General features: G+C 48.0%; 1 protein-coding gene across 3 annotated transcripts in view; it reads left to right on the top strand.

The window, feature by feature from the left end:
• Positions 1-16,863, top strand: part of grid1b (glutamate receptor, ionotropic, delta 1b) — a 585,542-nt gene that overhangs the window by 536,915 nt on the left and 31,764 nt on the right. For all 3 annotated transcript variants that reach the window (XM_080305280.1, XM_080305279.1, XM_080305281.1), the window contains exons 10-15: positions 796-918; positions 1,228-1,302; positions 1,388-1,727; positions 2,375-2,513; positions 12,311-12,506; positions 16,293-16,459. In XM_080305280.1, coding sequence (XP_080161406.1) covers positions 796-918; positions 1,228-1,302; positions 1,388-1,727; positions 2,375-2,513; positions 12,311-12,506; positions 16,293-16,459 — 1,040 coding nt within the window. The remainder of the gene's footprint in view (positions 1-795; positions 919-1,227; positions 1,303-1,387; positions 1,728-2,374; positions 2,514-12,310; positions 12,507-16,292; positions 16,460-16,863) is intronic.

Raw genomic sequence — 16,863 nt, 5'->3', positions numbered from 1 at the left:
CTGCAGCTGCAACACTTCAGGTCTCGCGCTGCCAGAAACCTGCCCTCAACACTTTAACCACCAAACTCGGCACCCGTGCTTCTCTACGGAGAAACACAGCATGTGCCTCTGTGAACCTTCTTTATCCCGAGCACGCTGTTGTTTTAGGCTCTGCTCAGAGTCAAAGCGAGCCTCTCAGCGTGGCCTGTGGGAACAGCCCCTGCAGTCCCTGATTATTAAACATGGAGGTTCGTGTCATTCAGAAGATGAGGAGACGACGCCTTTCTGGGAATAACTGTAGATTGTGACCTGCCCTGTATTAGCATCATAGCTAAACGTGCAGTTATACTACCTGTGAACACGTCCTCTCCTGCAGACACCTGGTGCAGCCTAAAAAACAACCAAGTGAATCCAGATGATTCTGTTTAATATCTGAGATCGAACGGCTGAAAAGCTTTGAACAGAAAGACAAACGTTGTCTTGTTGCAGCACATTAAAGGCAGCGTCACATCGCCCTGTTGTGGATATTCAGTCTGGGCTTGCAAAGCAGATTTTCTCTTTAGTGCAGCTGGAGCCGAGTAAAGTTCAGCTTTGGGGTATTTTTGCATTTTTTAGGTCCATTTCTAAGATGCATGAAATGAAACTTTCAGCTAGTCAAACTCAGCTGGAGAGTTTTCACCGTTTGTGCGCTCTCCTCCTAAAGGCTGACAAAAGTTGATCTCGCTCTTTGTTTCTCTGTGTTTTTGCTCGGAGCTGCAGTTTGTTGAACGCGCAGCATCGCTCGGCCCTTTTCTTCACTGCTCTTTCTCACTGCAGGAGGATCCTTTTGTCATGGTGGCGGAGAACATCCTCGGGCAGCCGAAGAGATATAAAGGCTTCTCCATCGACGTCCTGGACGCCCTCGCCAAGATCCTGGGCTTCAAATACGAGATCTACCAGGTGGGGCTGACCAGCAGTCTGTCATTTGGTTTGAGCACTAACTCAGCTTCACCTCAGCTCCAAACTCACCATTTAAAATACCGTTTAATTTCATTTATTCAGCACCAAATCACAACAACAGTCGCCTCAAGGAGCTTCACTGATTATAATCTCCAACTTTCCTGTTATCTCAAAGATTCTTGACAGAGCAGCTGTCAAACAGCTGGCAGATCATCTGCAGAGGAGAGGCTTTTGTTTTCGGGCCGATATAAACGAGCTTCTGAGACGTTGGAATAAACTCGCTGATTTTCTTCTTCTCCTTCCTCTCAGGTAGCGGACAGTAAATATGGAAGTCGGCTTCCCAACGGCTCGTGGAACGGCATGATTGGCGATCTAATCAACAAGGTAGGGCCTGCACCACCTTTCTGTTCTCTTACACTCGGTCACTTTGGAGCGTGAACAAAAACCCTTCCTCTCCCTCGCCCTGCAGAGAGCGGACCTGGCGGTGTCCGCCATCACCATCACGCCAGAACGGGAGAACGTGGTCGATTTCAGCAAGCGCTACCTGGACTACAGCGTCGGCATCCTGCTCCGAAAGCCCGAAGAGAAGATCAACATCTTCTCTCTGTTCGCGCCCTTCGACCTCGCCGTCTGGGCCTGCATCGCCGCCGCAATCCCCGTGGTGGGAGTGCTCATATTCCTCCTCAACAGACTGCAGGCGCTGCGCTCCTCGTCCCAGAATGCACCTCCCGGTCAGCCGGCTAACGGAGCGGGGTCGGGCACCCTGCACAGCGCCATCTGGATCGTTTACGGAGCGTTCGTGCAGCAAGGTGAGCGAAAGGTGACATCGAGAGGAACGCTGTTAGGGACGATTCGGAGCAGGCAGGCGTTCCCGTGTTCCAATTTTCCTCTTTCAGGAATTTGAGCAGTCATCATGCTTGACTGTGACTTTGTCCTCAGTGTTTTAAATGTCATGACTTTCCAAAAAGTTCTCTGTGAACACTTTCCAAGAATTCTGTAACAGAAAAAACTTCCTCTCGCTCCAAAATCTTCTGTTGTTTCTGAGCGTCACCTCTGCCCCTGAAATGTCCTCAGTGTGGACGTAAAACAGTGCACACACACACACACACACACACACGCTTTCCCTGCAGATGCATCCAGCTGCATCTATTATGGGCTGGCAGGTTGCCTGGGAAACCTTTTAGGCCTAACAGTGTGTGATTAGACGCAGCCTCTCGGCTCGCTGTGATGAAGCACCGCTCTCACCTGCCGGTTGGATCAGGTGGCAGGCGGGCTCCTGGTTGCCGAGAGCAACTGAGAGGTCGCAGGTCTGACGCCCACTCCAGCTCGTGAGCACAAACACTTGCATGATTTAAAAATGGGCACTCGACACTCGAAAATCCCGACGTCTGAATAACGACCTGTGTGTGTGTGTGTGTGTGTGTGTGTGTGTGTGTGTGTGTGTGTGTGTGCGCAGGTGGGGACGGTGTGGTGGGATCGGTCGCTCTGAGGATCGTCATGGGCAGCTGGTGGCTCTTCACGCTCATAGTTTGTTCATCGTACACCGCCAACCTGGCGGCGTACCTCACCGTGTCACGCATGGATCACGCTATACGGTGAGGTTCACACACACACTCGCCCTGACATGAACAGCTTGCTGTGCGTGTTTGTCTGCAGCTCCGGACTTTGTAAACATACATCTTTCATTCGCACGCTCCGAGCAGACACACACAGCATCCTGCCACAGCAATGGGTTTCTTCCATCAGCCAATCACACGCTCTGCCACAATCTGCACTTCCTGTCGGGGTCGGTGACGCTGACCTGCTTCTAAAGCTCCGCGAGCTCAGACATCAGGGACGGAAGAACTGACCTGAGCTATACGGGTGCAACGATATTCGTATCGATATTGAACCGTTCGATACAGTGCTTTCGGTTCGGTACGCATATGTATCGAACAATACAACATTTGTAATTTATTTTATCAACTTTCCTTCTGACGATGCTGTCTGTGTTGAGCGCTCAGTGAATCTGCGTTCGACTACTCCGCCTAGGCTGCACTGTCGAGCGCAGATCCACTGAGCGCTCAACACAGACAGCATAGTCAGAAGGAAGAGCGCAGGGCAAGCTAGCGAGACAGAAGTTAAGCTCTCCTTGCAAGATGGACCTCCCCCACCCTCATTCAGATCTGGCGTTTGGAACTATTTTGGTTTTCATGTGACGTATGACCCTGAAGGTAAGCGAGTCATGGACTAAAGTAAAACAGTATGTTGGATGTGCCATGCAATGCTCAATTACATGGGTGGGAGCTAGTGTGTTAGCGCAGTTAGCTCGTTAACGTGTTGGTCGTCTAGCCCCATGCACGGGGCGATCGGCGGTAGCTCGTTAACGGAGATTTGCCGTGTTGTGGCGTTAAGGTCATTTCAACGAGATTAACCTGAAATCACTAGTGGGAACACGACGAATATGACTGCACATTTACGCCGACATCATCCTAGTGCAAAGACAAAAACAACAAGCATGCTACTAACTTTAGCCGAGTCATTTAGACAGCTGTTAGCACATGATTCTCCTTATGCTGCTGAGAATATAGCCCAGAAGAAGCGGATAGTATAGCTTTTATTTTGGAAAGAGACATTTCTCTGTAATAAACTCTCTTTTCCAAAGATGAGTGATTCCCCAATCAGATACAGGGCTCGCAATATCGCTAGCCCGACGTCCCGGAGCTAGCGATTTTTTTCAGTCGGGCTACCAAAATCTATCTCTTCCCTGCCCGTCGGGCTATTGTAGGAAGGAAAAATATATGTCAATGCTTTTGCATTCTTTCAGAAATGTAGCTGGGTAATTATGTCATTGGCATCGGTGAGCCACTGTCAATATGTGACATATTGAAGTCGCGTTTGAATTTGCGCTTGTTTTTTTGCTTTCACTTTGCAATCGTGCGAACTGTGTATAGAGAGCGACAGCACTGATCTGTGAGTGATGATAATTTGTGCACCAATTCCTCTGACATCGTCTTATTAATCGTTAGCTTACTATGCAAACATGACAAGTGAAATCTCCCACAGCTTAAACATGTGAGAGGTTGATCGCGCAGAGAATCGCTGAGCTTATGTGAGTCGTGTGTAAAAGCAGCAGTATATATATTTTAGTTCTGCTGAGCCAAATAAGACAGGTCAGGGTGAAGAAGTGACAGCCAAAGAAAAGCTTACCACAAAACGGAGAAGTTATGACAAATCAGACTATAAGGCAAAAAGAAAGTGCAGCTTTATGGTTTCATGGACAAAAGAATTTCTGTGGCTGCAATATGACGAGCTAAATAACCAGGGCTGCACATAAGTGGTCCGCAGGTGCGCATTCGCTGTCAAAATAAAAAACACGCACAAGGGTTAGAGTTAAATTTAAAAACTGTACTTTTGAGTTAAAATATATATTTATAATTTTAATAAATGACAAATTAAAAAAGCATGAACATTTTTTTGTATCGAAAAAATATCGAACCGTGACACCAAAGTATCGAACCGAACCGTGAATTTTGTGTATCGTTGCACCCCTACTGAGCTAATATTGTAAACAATGAAACAATCCTGGTGGACGGCACGCTGGCTCAGAGGTTCGAGCTCTTCCTCGGAGAAACATGCTAATGCCCGACACACGCGATCAAGAGTTTCCCTTCCCGAAACATGACTGTACAAAAGATTTTCATCAACACTTTGGATCTTGATGTTTTTCATCTCCACCAGTGACGTTATGTGAATTTTTTCGTTGTCTGGTTGTTAGCAGGATTGTTCCAAGCGTTCTGAGCAGATTACAGCCAGATGTTAGCAGAGGTGGAGCCAATCCAGATCCAGGAAACAAACTCCAACTCAAACACAAGTTTCTGGGTCTCACGCAAAAATGAAACTATAACTAAAACCCAAACTGTAGAAAGCGACACATGAGAGCAGAAAGTTCTGTGTGTCCGGTTCTCCGACACACAGCAGCACTTTGTCGGGATCAGTGCTCAGACGATAAATAGGGAGCAAGGACTCTGCAGCTGGAGGAAGTTCACTCAGTCTTTATGATCTCAGAGGTCAGGCTGAGCTCTGTCCAGTAAGAGTACATTTATAGGGTTCAGGGTTTTAGAGACTTGCAGCTGCAGCTGTTCCTGCAACGGTACGTCCTGATTCAGAGTATCAGACACTGTCCACACCACTGCTTTACTGCACAGGACAGAAGCCTCCCATCCAAAGCTAACATCTGCGGGATTATGACTGAACGCCTCTAAATCAGAATCCTGCCTCGACGCAGGGACATCGTAGCGCTGTGGATCTGCTCGTATTGATTGATTGCTGGGTCGGGGATTCGTGCGTTGCAGAACAACTAATTGCTGCAATCTTTTGAAAGTTAGTGAGCAACTGTGGTTCTTGAGCTACAGCAGTCAGAAGGTCGGTGGTTCAATGCCCATCTACTGCAGTCTGCATGCTGCGTCCATCGGAGCGTGAGTGCATGCACGATGTTAGACGAGGCCGTTATGGGCTCGTGCGTGATTGGTTGAAGAAGGCACACCAATAACAAAAAGCACACTTAGAGAGAAAAGCTGTAACTAGCAGCCTGTTAACCATTTACCACTATAAGACCACGTGCACACAGAGACTTGGCTCGAACACAGGCTGCTTCTTCACTTTCTTCATCTGCTCCTCATTTGTGACATACAGTTTCAAATAGAGTAGAATAGAGTAGAATAGAGTAGCCTTTTATTGTACTGAACATGTACAACGAAACCAACTGTGGACGACACACAGTGGAGGACAAACTGCTAATAGGAGTGACGTCACATGGCTCTGTCCATCTTTTAAATACAGTCTCTGTGAGCTGATGTGGCGTGGAGCCGTCACTGCAACGGTTTGAAAAACAGAGACCAGACATTAAGCAAATTTGTGGATACTTAATTAAAGCTGTTTCCTCATTACGCCGATAAACACGTTGGAGTTTCTGCTGAATAAATTATAACATCTAAAGACCAGTTCTGTAAAACTGTAACTGAGTGACCTCGTCGGCTCTGCGGCGGCTAATTAGCAGCGAGCACAGCGTTTTCCGTCCACGGGAAGCTCGGCTCTTAAAGAGACGCCTGACTCGGCTGAACGTGGCCGCCGCTCCTCTGCAGCACCGTGTTAATTGCTCGGCCGACCTCGGGAGCTTCTCCCGCCGATTCTTAACCTTAAGGAGGGAACTAAAGAAACTGATTTACATCAGTGCTGTGGGAGGCTGGAGACGGGCTGCTCATCCTCTCTGATTTAACAAACCCCGAGAGAGGAGGGTGTGAAGGTGCAGCTGATCTGCAGATGGATCGAGAGGCTCGCCTGCGCTGCTGAAACGGCTCTCGGCTTGAATATTTCTTCATGAAGGAGCCACGCTGCAGCGGCTGAGTTCAAGTATTTAATGCACTGCAAAAAAAAGCCCGTCTAACCAGCGCCGGCTGCCTCGCCGCTTCAGTCTTTTTCACATTTAACACTCTCGCTGTTGACGAAGAACGCGCTGACCTCGTGGCGAGGAGCGCTGGCGGATCTTGCAACTCGTCCAAAAGCCGAGGAGAGGGAAAGTTTGGAGATGTTGAAAGTTCACGTGTGATTTGCATAAATACTTAAATCCTCAGCACTAAAAAAAATACTCAGTTTGGTTTGTGAAGTGTGTTACGCAAGAAATGCAACGATAGCTGCGGACTCCTCTGGGCGAACACGGGAGCTCGAGCTGATCCAGTAACTCGTCCGTCACGTTCACCAAATATGAGGCAGGAAATTTAAAAAAGGCTGTTTAGAAGAAACCTCAACAGGAAACCGCAGTAAAAGGTTCAAAGCATGAAGGAGACCACTGACTCACACAGGTCAGTTTGGAAACCCACTGGAGTCTGAGCATTGTCTTCAGCTCATCCGGGACCAGGTCTTGGTCCTGAGCCGCCGCCTCCAGCGTGTCCTTGGTCTGCTCTGAGGCCACGCCCCTAATGATGCCAACTTTAGGCTTTAATACAGTTTAAACAGGTGAGTCATGGAAAAAATTAACCACAGAGAACAAAACAGACTCAGGGCTGGAGTGAGCCTCCAGTGGACATTCGAGGAACTGCAGTTTGTGGCATCTCTGGCACTTTCTCCGCTGCAGAGTTCAGCACACACTGCTTGTGATCTGTGAAGAAAACAAACATCAAAAATACAGAAATAAACTGTCCTGAGTTCACAGAGCATCACCAAAATTCACTGAAGTCTTTGTTTCATGACCAAAAGGAACCAAGCTGCTCTGAGTGATAACAACGATTTCCACCTCCTCAAACTTCTGCTCGGCCTCTTTAACCTTTCTGAGAACTTTTGCACAGCTCAATAAATTTCCTGCAGACATCTAATGAGCAGCTTTTAAGCTGGACAGATAAAGCTGACCCCCTTCATTGCAGCGAACCGACTGACGGTAATTTAATGTTCCAGGCGAGCAGGGCTCACCGTGACTCATGTTGTTTGAACAAACAGGCAAACACGAACCCGTCACAGGGTCAGAAACTCTCGTTTCCAGAAACAACCTGGAAAAACAAGAAGAGTCGCAAAAGTGGGAAATATTTGACTTTGATTCAGATGTTTTTCTGCAAATGTGCAGAGATGGGATCGGTCAGCGACGGCTTATAGATCAGGAGTGTGTCCGCTTACAGGAGCCGCACACTCAGAAGAAATCCGCCCGCCTGAGCAGACACGGCGTGTTGAACAGTCTGCGCCTGAGTTTGATCCTCCAGGATATTTCACCTCGTTCGCTTCACAATTCAGATTTAAATTTAAATAAAATTGGAGTTCATAAAGAGAAGCCTGGAGCAGCTCTTCATATTCAAAAGTACAACTTTCCTCATGTTGTAAATACTTTTTAGTATCAGGGTGTGTCAGAGTGTGATGAACCCCAACTCGCAGACCGGCCGCTAAGTCAACGACTTCACCGCCCAGCTCGTTCAGCTCCCTGGATCAGCACCCCGACCCGGAGGGCTCAGGCTGAGAATCACGACCTTTTTCTCTGACTGGAGTCAGGTATGAGGCCTCCACTCGGGCTCTTTGTACCGCAGTGATAATGTGTTTTTTTCTCACTGAAACCCAAAAACACTCGAGTGCTGAAGCGTGAGCGGTGTCAACGGCGTTGGCGAGTGTTTGCCTCCCACCCAGCGCCGCAGGCATCAGATCAAAAGCAATATTTCATTTTTCTCTCTTTTTTTGTTGTCGTCTTCACCTCAATAAAACCCGAGTGGTCCGACATCAAAGTCCGGAGCCTCTTTTTATATCGTCACCGGCCATCGTCGCGCCTCTGTGTGCGGCTCTGCCCGGGTTTCAGGTTCAAAGACCCAACTGCTCCGAGCCCTTGTTGTTCAGCAGCTCCGTTTCCCTTTAGAGCGTTCGGCATCCGGAGTGGCCATTAATGCTGCTCTGCATTCACGGCCGAACAACACAATCAGAGGTGGACGAGCTCGATCGGAGCCAATCAGATCAGAACAGCGATTAGCTGCTGGAGCGAGGCGGCGATCACACGGGGGTCCGTGCTGCCACGGCTACTGAAGATGAAACACTAATCAGGACGTCTGAAGGCTTTGCAGGAGGACTGCGGGGTGTTCACAGTGGCCGACCTTCACTTTGCATCCGGAGATCAATCCTGAAAGTCCAAAATTCAGGTTTAACTCACAGCCAGTCCTGCCTGAAATCATTGTTTAGAGAGCTGTAGTCATCTTTAATGTGGCACAATGCTGTTAGACAACTGGAGAAATCACTGCTTTGAAATCTCTCGTTACTCATTTGAAGTGAAGCAGATTTTTATTCAAATCAGTTTTTATTTCAAAGGATTTTGATACAACGTCAGGAAAAAGTTCCCAGTTAAACCATCGTGCTGACAGGAAGTGTGTGCACTTCATCACACGTACAACACATCTGGCTTCCAGTACAAAACGAGCAGCTCATCAACACCGAAGACGGCCCCTCAGCAGGCCACAGCAAACTGGCCAATCAAGAGAAAGTGGGCTTTTAGGAAGGGGCGGGGTCCTTAAAGAGACAGGAAGTAAAACGGCTCACTTCAGTCAGAGAAAAAGTGAATCTGGATTCTTCTGCACTGCGAGTAGTTGAAAGCTACTCCAGAAGTTCAAGAGCAGTCCTGCAGCTCCTCACTCTGTTTAGGAGTTTAGCTTGTCTTCACTGCACACACACACACACACACACACACACACACACACACACACACGCTCGGCACAAATGCACAGCTCAGGTACGTCGCCGTTTATCTGGGCGGTGCGTGCGGAGCGTTATCTCTCACTTCCTGTCTGAAGGTTCAAAACAGCCATTAATATCAGCTCAGCTCCGCCCTCTTCTGTCTTTAATCATCCGGGAATCAAATCCCCGCTGACATTTCCATCAGCAGGCCGGCGGCGTCACTCCGTGACAGGCGGCTCATTGAACAGCGTGACGCCTAAATGCTGAAATGTTGCTTTTACTGACACTCGCAGATTTGCATGTGATGCAGACTTCCTTTAAAATCTCCTCAGACAACAGAGCGGTCTCCTCTCAGAGCGACAAACATCAAGCCCGCAGCTGCGCGTGTGGACGCAGCGACGCGTGAACGCGCGTCCTCGCTCAGATTTACGACGCGTGTCTGTGAAGGATTTATTATTTCAAAGGCTCAGCAGGCTCTGTTTATAAATATAGATCAGGACATTAACAGTTATGAGGAACAGAAAGTAAAATATAATAATGATAAATATCGTTTAACAAAGTCAGGTTTCCCTTTTAGCTCGTTGACGCCTCGAACCGCACAGCGAATCATAAACGCTGCCTTTCAGGAAACGTTTACTTCACCTTCACTCAGACGGCGTCTGCTTCGGTCCAAACAACAACAGTGAATGCTCACGCCCGCCGGTCATATCCGAGTATTTATTATTGATATGTGCAGCAGGACTTTATTTACTTTCATTTCCACAGGCTGTGTGAAGCTGAAGCCAAACGGTCAGTACACACTCACAACATAAAGAAGACTTTTCATTTTAAAACCGTCGATTCATCTCCAACTTTGTCATCAATACTGAGGCCTCGGAGATGAAGCCGGTGCAGAAAATGCCTCAAAGCTGAAATAAAACTTCTTTATTCAGATTAGTTTAGTGTCACTGCCGTCTGATTGGTTGTTTGTCCTGAGTCCTTATGAGTTGGCTGGCTTTGTCCCATCTCCCTCCCTGAGCCTGGTTCTGCCCGATCTTCTTCCTGTGAAAACGGAGTTTTTCCTTCCCACTGTCGCCAAAGTGCTTGTTCACAGGTGGCCGTCTGATCGTTGAGGTTTTCTCTGTGTTACGATCTCTAACTTACAATAGAGAGCACTGTGAGGTGACTGTTGTTGTGATTTGGTGCTGCATAAATAAAATTGAAGCAAATTTTTGTGTTGAGCTCAACAATCTACTTTAAATTGCTCACAATAAGAGCATTTCATTTAAGTCAGATTGTATGTTAAAAACAAAAACGTATTAAATCAGCCACGGAGGAGCCAGCATGAGGTTACATTTAAAGAATATGAACGAACATGACACATTCAAGCAGAAATGACAAATGTCAGATTTACAGTAACATTTTGGGCGTCCGGACCAAAGCTGCAGACGAGGGAAGGATGTTTCTCAGATTTCAAGTGGAAGTGAAACTCCCGCCCACTTGTACATAAAATAAGAAGGTGTAAATACAGGACATAACTTCAGCTCCACAGGTCAGAAATCACCTTTTACACCGGCTGGGTGACACACTGACCCCTCGCTGAAGAGGCCGGCACTTTAACCGAGCGCACTCGTCAGACTGCGGTTTCCTGTCGGTTCGTTTAAAACAACGCTCTTTGGTCTGAAGTGGTCTCAGATCCCAGCCTGCAGGGAGGAGCGGGGGTCCCAGCAATGACCCACACTGACCTCTGTTTATTCCACACATTACTGTTTAAACATAATTACAGAACCAACACGATGGAATCAATCGCAGCAGGAACAAAGAAGCGCGAGGCCTTGTTGGCGCGAGACGACTCCTCCAGAGAACAAAACACATCGATTCACAGACTTTAACAAAGCAAAAACAGACAAATTAGTGTGTGACTGCATCTGAGCAGAAAGTGTGTTTAAAGTATTTTTAGCCTGGCGGGGAACCTCCGAACACTCGTCTGCCATCGAGCTGTTTCAGTTTGGACCACATTAGGTTAGCTGCAGCACCTTCAGACCGAGCCTCCCTTTGAAGTCTTATGATGGAAACATTAGTAAACCGACTGGCTTACAGCAGGTATGTCAAACATAAGGCCCAGGGGCTGGAATCAGCCGTGCAAAGACTCCAGTTTGGCCCACTGGGTGGCTCTGGAAAACGTTTTCATGTTTCACAATATTTCGACAGAAAAAATAAATACAAACATAAAGAAATTACCAAGTGAAGCAGAAACTACAAAGGTCCCAACCTGATGCAAACCAGTGATATGACATCAGGGACATGTTTGGGCTCCATACTGTCATACTACCTCCTCCATGTTTGGTAGATGATGTGGTAAACTTCAGATCCTGAGATTTTCTGTCTTTCTCTGTGCCTTTCTCGTCCCATCATTCTGGTGATCTTGGTTCCACCTGTCTGGACCTGGGCTGCTTCTCTCAGATGTCTTCGTGTTCCTCATTGTAAACTCTGTATTTCCATTTGTAAGGACTCTGAACTCTTTGAGAGTGTGTTTGACTTGGTGAAGGTTTAGTTCAGAGGATCCTGTGGTCTTTTAGGTCTTTCTTTTAGGTCTTTAGGCCTCCTTCACTTGCAACAACATCTCTTTGGACCTCATCCTGAAGTTTAGCGTTCCATTTGAATTCTTTGTCATAGGTTTGCTGATGCAGATTTAAAATTGTCTTTGTGTTCCCGTTGAACTATGTGGAGCTCTGTTTGTACTTTCTTATTAAAATGACAGAAACTGCGAGCCGCTCAAACACCTGAAGGCGATGGAAGAACGAATCAGCTCTTCTCGCGGTGTCCTTGATTACAACCAGTCTCCCACCTCTTCAGTGTCCACAGGCTCCACGTCTCCACAAACCTGTAAAACACTGAAATCAGTTCACCGTCACACCAGGCGTCTGGAGACATCCATACACTTCCAGTTAATTTGTCACACTGTAGAAAGAAAACACAGAGACAGACTTTAGAAAGGTATGAAGAGATGAGCATAAGCAAACAATATAATGACATGACAACATGTGAATGATTATGATCGGTAATTACTTTGGACTCTCCGACTGCTGTATGACTGAGGTCACGGCTGCAAACTGGACGTGTGCACTGAGCCTCAGATGGCCCTACACGAGCCTCCTCCAGTCTAATGTCCTTCACCTGTGCTTCACCTCTTACCTTCACCTAGTTTGTTTTTAACAACCCTTCCATTTCTGTCCTCCAGGTCTTTCCAGGACCTGGCGAGGCAGATCGACGTGGACTACGGCACTGTGAGGGACTCGGCGGTCTACGACTACTTCAGGAACAAAGGCACCAACCCTCTGGAGCAGGACAGCACCTACTCAGAGCTGTGGAGGACCATCAGCAAGAACAACGGCATGGATTACTCCGTGTCCAGCCCGTCAGAGGGAATACGCAAGGTACCGCAGAGGTGCTGGTGTGTGATTGTAATAGAGTAAAATCATCAGCTTTGGTTCTAACATCCATGGTTTGGCCTGCAGATGCAGCAAAAATAAATATCTCATAAATCACTGACGTGCAGTGGAAGCATGCAGAGTTAGTGGGAGAGCAGGGGTCAAACACCAGCGGCCTCCAATGAAAACCCAGATCAAATGTCCGAGTCAGCTGAGAACAGCTGTGTTCAACACTGGCTTGCTGTAGTAGTTACAATATTCACCTGACATGTGAAATCTTGAGCCTGGGAGGAAACACAAACCTGGATAACCTGAAGTGTATCCTGTAAAAATCCTTATCCAGCCAGACAGGTGGGTCTGTGGGAAATAAGGGGGCGTTCCTGTTACGTTTGCCTCTTTGATGGACAGGTCCATAGTGCCACGGGCAGCTGTAGCTGCTAACTGGACCAAATGTCCCCGGTTTCTCTGGGAGACCAGATCCAGATGGTCCCAGCATCCTACCCCACCTGTTTTAACTCAAGCTGAAAGCGCCTCTCTTTGCTGAGTGTCCAAAGAGGCCACAGATCGGATGAAGGGATTACAAAGTGGGCTGTGCTCGTGTCACATGTGCTTGGTGTGATGCTTGTTATGGACAAATAACAGACCAACACTCAGCTTCAGATCTGACAGGCTGTTCCTCCCAGTCACAGCCCTGCAGGTCTCACTGCAGGACAGTGGAGTCTCTTAATAGGACACTCTCCCCTCAGGGGCCCGAGGAAGGCCGAGTGCTCCGACCTGTTGTTTGGTAGAAGCACAAATGGCAGTCGGGGTCCGTCCCTCGAGCAGAGGTGATACACGTATACTCACATCTGCACTTCTCATCAGGGGCAACTTCAGATTGGAGGGGTCCGTGTCCTCTCCAGAGCGCAGTCCCAACCTCCAGGTAAAAGTAACAGGAAGTCGTGCTCAAAGTTTCCCCCTTTCTAATGAAGGGCTGAGCAGCTGAACTCTTTCATGCTATTTCCCCTTTTTTGCAGTAAACCCTGCAGCACTCGTTCCTCCAAGAACACCTTTTGTGTGTTATATTGATGCACGCATATCAATAATGGTGAAAACAGAAGCACACGCTCCTCCTGCGTTATTCCCAGCAGGCCGCATGCAAAGACACTCCTCTGTTTACCCATTACTTAATTTCAACAGCAGTTTCACAATATCCCAATTAGTGTGTGTGTGTGTGTGTGTGTGTGTGTGTGTGTGTGTGTGTGTGTGTGTGTGTGTGTGTGAGAGAGGTGGTGTTTCTCTGCTCTACACTGTTGTGCTCATAGATCTCCCAAAAAGCCGATGACAAATTAGCGTCAAAGACAAATCGTCTCCGAGCGCATCCATTATTCAGCCATTTGCATGATAAACATCCCCACAGATTCTTTGACGGTTTCTCCCCACAGTCACACACACACACACACACACACACACACACTCTCTAATCAGTTTTATTGCTATTGTCGACTGCTTCCTCCCACACGCTGCTTGAGACTCACATCCAGAAGCTGCAGTCACAGGACTTTTAGGCACCAGTGCAAACTGTAAGACGACCTCATACATGACTCTTCATAACCAGGACGTCCTCAGCTTTGATCAGTGTCGACTCCGAAGCTTTCCATGAACTGAGGTGACCGCAGGGACTGAATGATCTGGAGCGCTTTTGGCTCCCATCCGGTCCCCGTTTGTCAAATCCTGGATCTGAGCTGGAAAAACAAACGAACGTTTTTCCTGTCAAACTGAGTTGTCTTTGACATTTCTCATAGATAAACTACAGAAATGGGAACAAATGATGTGGTTTGTAAATAAGCAGCTAAGAGCCTAAAGACATATAAAGCTGGTTCTTTGCCAAACTGTGTTATGTGCAGACACAGCGCTCGCTTTGCTGGGATGTCTGCACCAGCGTGAGCCGAGTGTTTGTGCTGCAATATGAACTCTAATCATCTTAAATCTTAGATTGAATGAAACTCAAACATTTCTCATGAATAAAAACTGATGACAGATATAAAACTACAGTAACTGAATGAATTTCCACGTTCAAATTCTTCATGTTGTTCACACCGTAGAGCGAAAGCTTTGTACTGCAGGTATCTTTGTACAAATCAGAAAACCGTGTCTGACGAGGAAGAATCGTTCGATGAGTCGGGCTCCGAATAACAACTAGAAACACCTGGAGTGTCAACGGGACGAACTCTGACTAAAACCGAGAATAGTAAAAGACTGATTAATCTGAAATATTATGTTTAAATACATGTTTTCAGAAACTCGTGTATATTTTGGGACGTTGGGGACGAACATGTCATGAGCGCCTCAGCCTAACTGAAGAAACAGCTCTAGGCTCTGATGTTTAAACTACGAGAGCGATCGAGGAGGAAGTCGACTTTTTGGCACAAGTTTGAAATTCTCATTTGCATTTAAATGCATCAGATCTCAGTGACATCGTGTTATTTCTGGCCAATCTCAGCCCTGCTTTCGCCACAGCTCGGTGAGAGGGCGGGGTCGGGAGGGCGTGCAGGGATTGGCTAAGACGAAGCAGTAAGCTTTGTAAGTTTCTGGCCTCTGCAGGATTATCAGGCTGGAAAAATAAACCCTGGAATATTTTGTATGCATTGTGCAGCGTGATTCCTGTAAGTCAGCCTGGAGACTGAACCTTCCTGTAAAAGTTACTGATGGATGGATGAGAGTCTTCAGATAAATCCTGACGTCACTTCCCAGCATTCGCTGTCCCGCTGGCTGAATGCAGACGAGCTGTGAGCTCTTCTCGGGGTTGTGAGAGCAGGTCGGGGGTCTGTCTGTGCTTGGTGCCCTGATTCGTCCTCCTTTGATTCAGAGGAATGTCTCCTCTGCTGTCCCTGTGTCCTCTCCTAGCGTAGCACGGTGCACATCCTCATCTCCTCAGAGAGAGAGAAGCCCCTCCCTCCCTCCCCGCTCTCTTTAAATAAGAGGACGGAGCTAACAGCAGCACCTGCGCGCAGCAGATCATCAGACAGACGTGACGTCGTCATTAGTTTGTAACAGCGGGGAGGATCTGAGAAAGAGGAGCGCGCACAGTTTTCAGTTATAGTGAACAGGTTGAAGGAGGCAGATGCAGCAGATCTGCTGACACAGTGAAAAAAACACAGACAACCTCATCCACTTCACCCCACCTGCTGCTGCTCCCGTATCTGTGTTACTGTCATCTCCTCACCCGGCCGGGAGGAGCACACCAGCCTGACTAACACTCCTGCAGGTATTTAGCATCACAAAGAGACTTAGACACATTTACAGAGCACAGCTGCAGCTGCACGAGGTTATTTATAGAGATGTATGCATGCAGGGGAGGAAATCACACTGCAGGATTTATAAGCTAATTTGTTTCGGTGTCAACATTTCAAAGTGAAGAAAACAAATGCAAACATAAAAAATGTATTCAAGACAGAATATATCCAAGAAAAAGTCTGTAAGCGTGGATATCTGAGGCACTATCAAATATTTATGACTGTGCAGTCGTGACACCAGCCGACAGCGACGTTAATAAATACCCATGGCGCCGCGTGCATTTCCACACGTGACACGGTCACTGTGGAACTGAATCAGGATCTGAGGGTAAATACGGTCGGTGTTCTTGTGCACAGTGTCGGGTCAGCTGCAGACTTCAGGTTTAGCTCTGCTCTGGATGAAGCCGCCGGAGAAAAGTCTGAATCCAGTAACAGCGGAGGCATTTGAGAGTCGCTGATGATGACGAATAAGAAACCATCAAATAACCATGTCCCCCCCCCCCCTCTGTGTCTGCAGGCAAAGAAGGGTCCCTACGCCTTCCTCTGGGACATGGCGGTGCTGGAGTACGTGGCCCTGACGGATGACGACTGCACCGTCACCGTGTCGGGAAGCAGCATGAGCAGTAAAGGCTACGGCATCGCCATGCAGCACGGCAGCCCCTACAGAGACCTCTTCTCACAGAAGTAAGTGAGCTCGTGTTGCGGAGGAGGGAAACCTCCTTATTCCCAAACTGCACCTGTAAAGCTGAACTTTACCTGGCAGGAGTCAGGGTGGAGGTGGCAGGAGTCAGGGTGGAGTCGGCAGGAGTCAGGGTGGAGTCAGGGTGGAGGTGGCAGGAGTCAGGGTGGAGTCAGGGTGGAGGTGGCAGGAGTCAGGGTGGAGTCAGGGTGGAGGTGGCAGGAGTCAGGGTGGAGTCGGCAGGAGTCAGGGTGGAGTCAGGGTGGAGGTGGCAGGAGTCAGGGTGGAGTCAGGGTGGAGGTGGCAGGAGTCAGGGTGGAGGTGGTAGGAGTCAGGGTGGAGTCAGGGTGGAGGTTGCAGGAGTCAGGGTGGAGGTGGTAGGAGTCAGGGTGGAGTCAGGGTGGAGGTG

This window comes from Astatotilapia calliptera, chromosome 8 (assembly GCF_964374335.1).
Source record: "Astatotilapia calliptera chromosome 8, fAstCal68.1, whole genome shotgun sequence".
Taxonomy (NCBI): Eukaryota; Metazoa; Chordata; class Actinopteri; order Cichliformes; family Cichlidae; genus Astatotilapia; species Astatotilapia calliptera.
The sequence above is the reverse complement of the archived record's forward strand: the minus strand, read 5'-3'. Positions and strand labels throughout refer to the sequence as shown.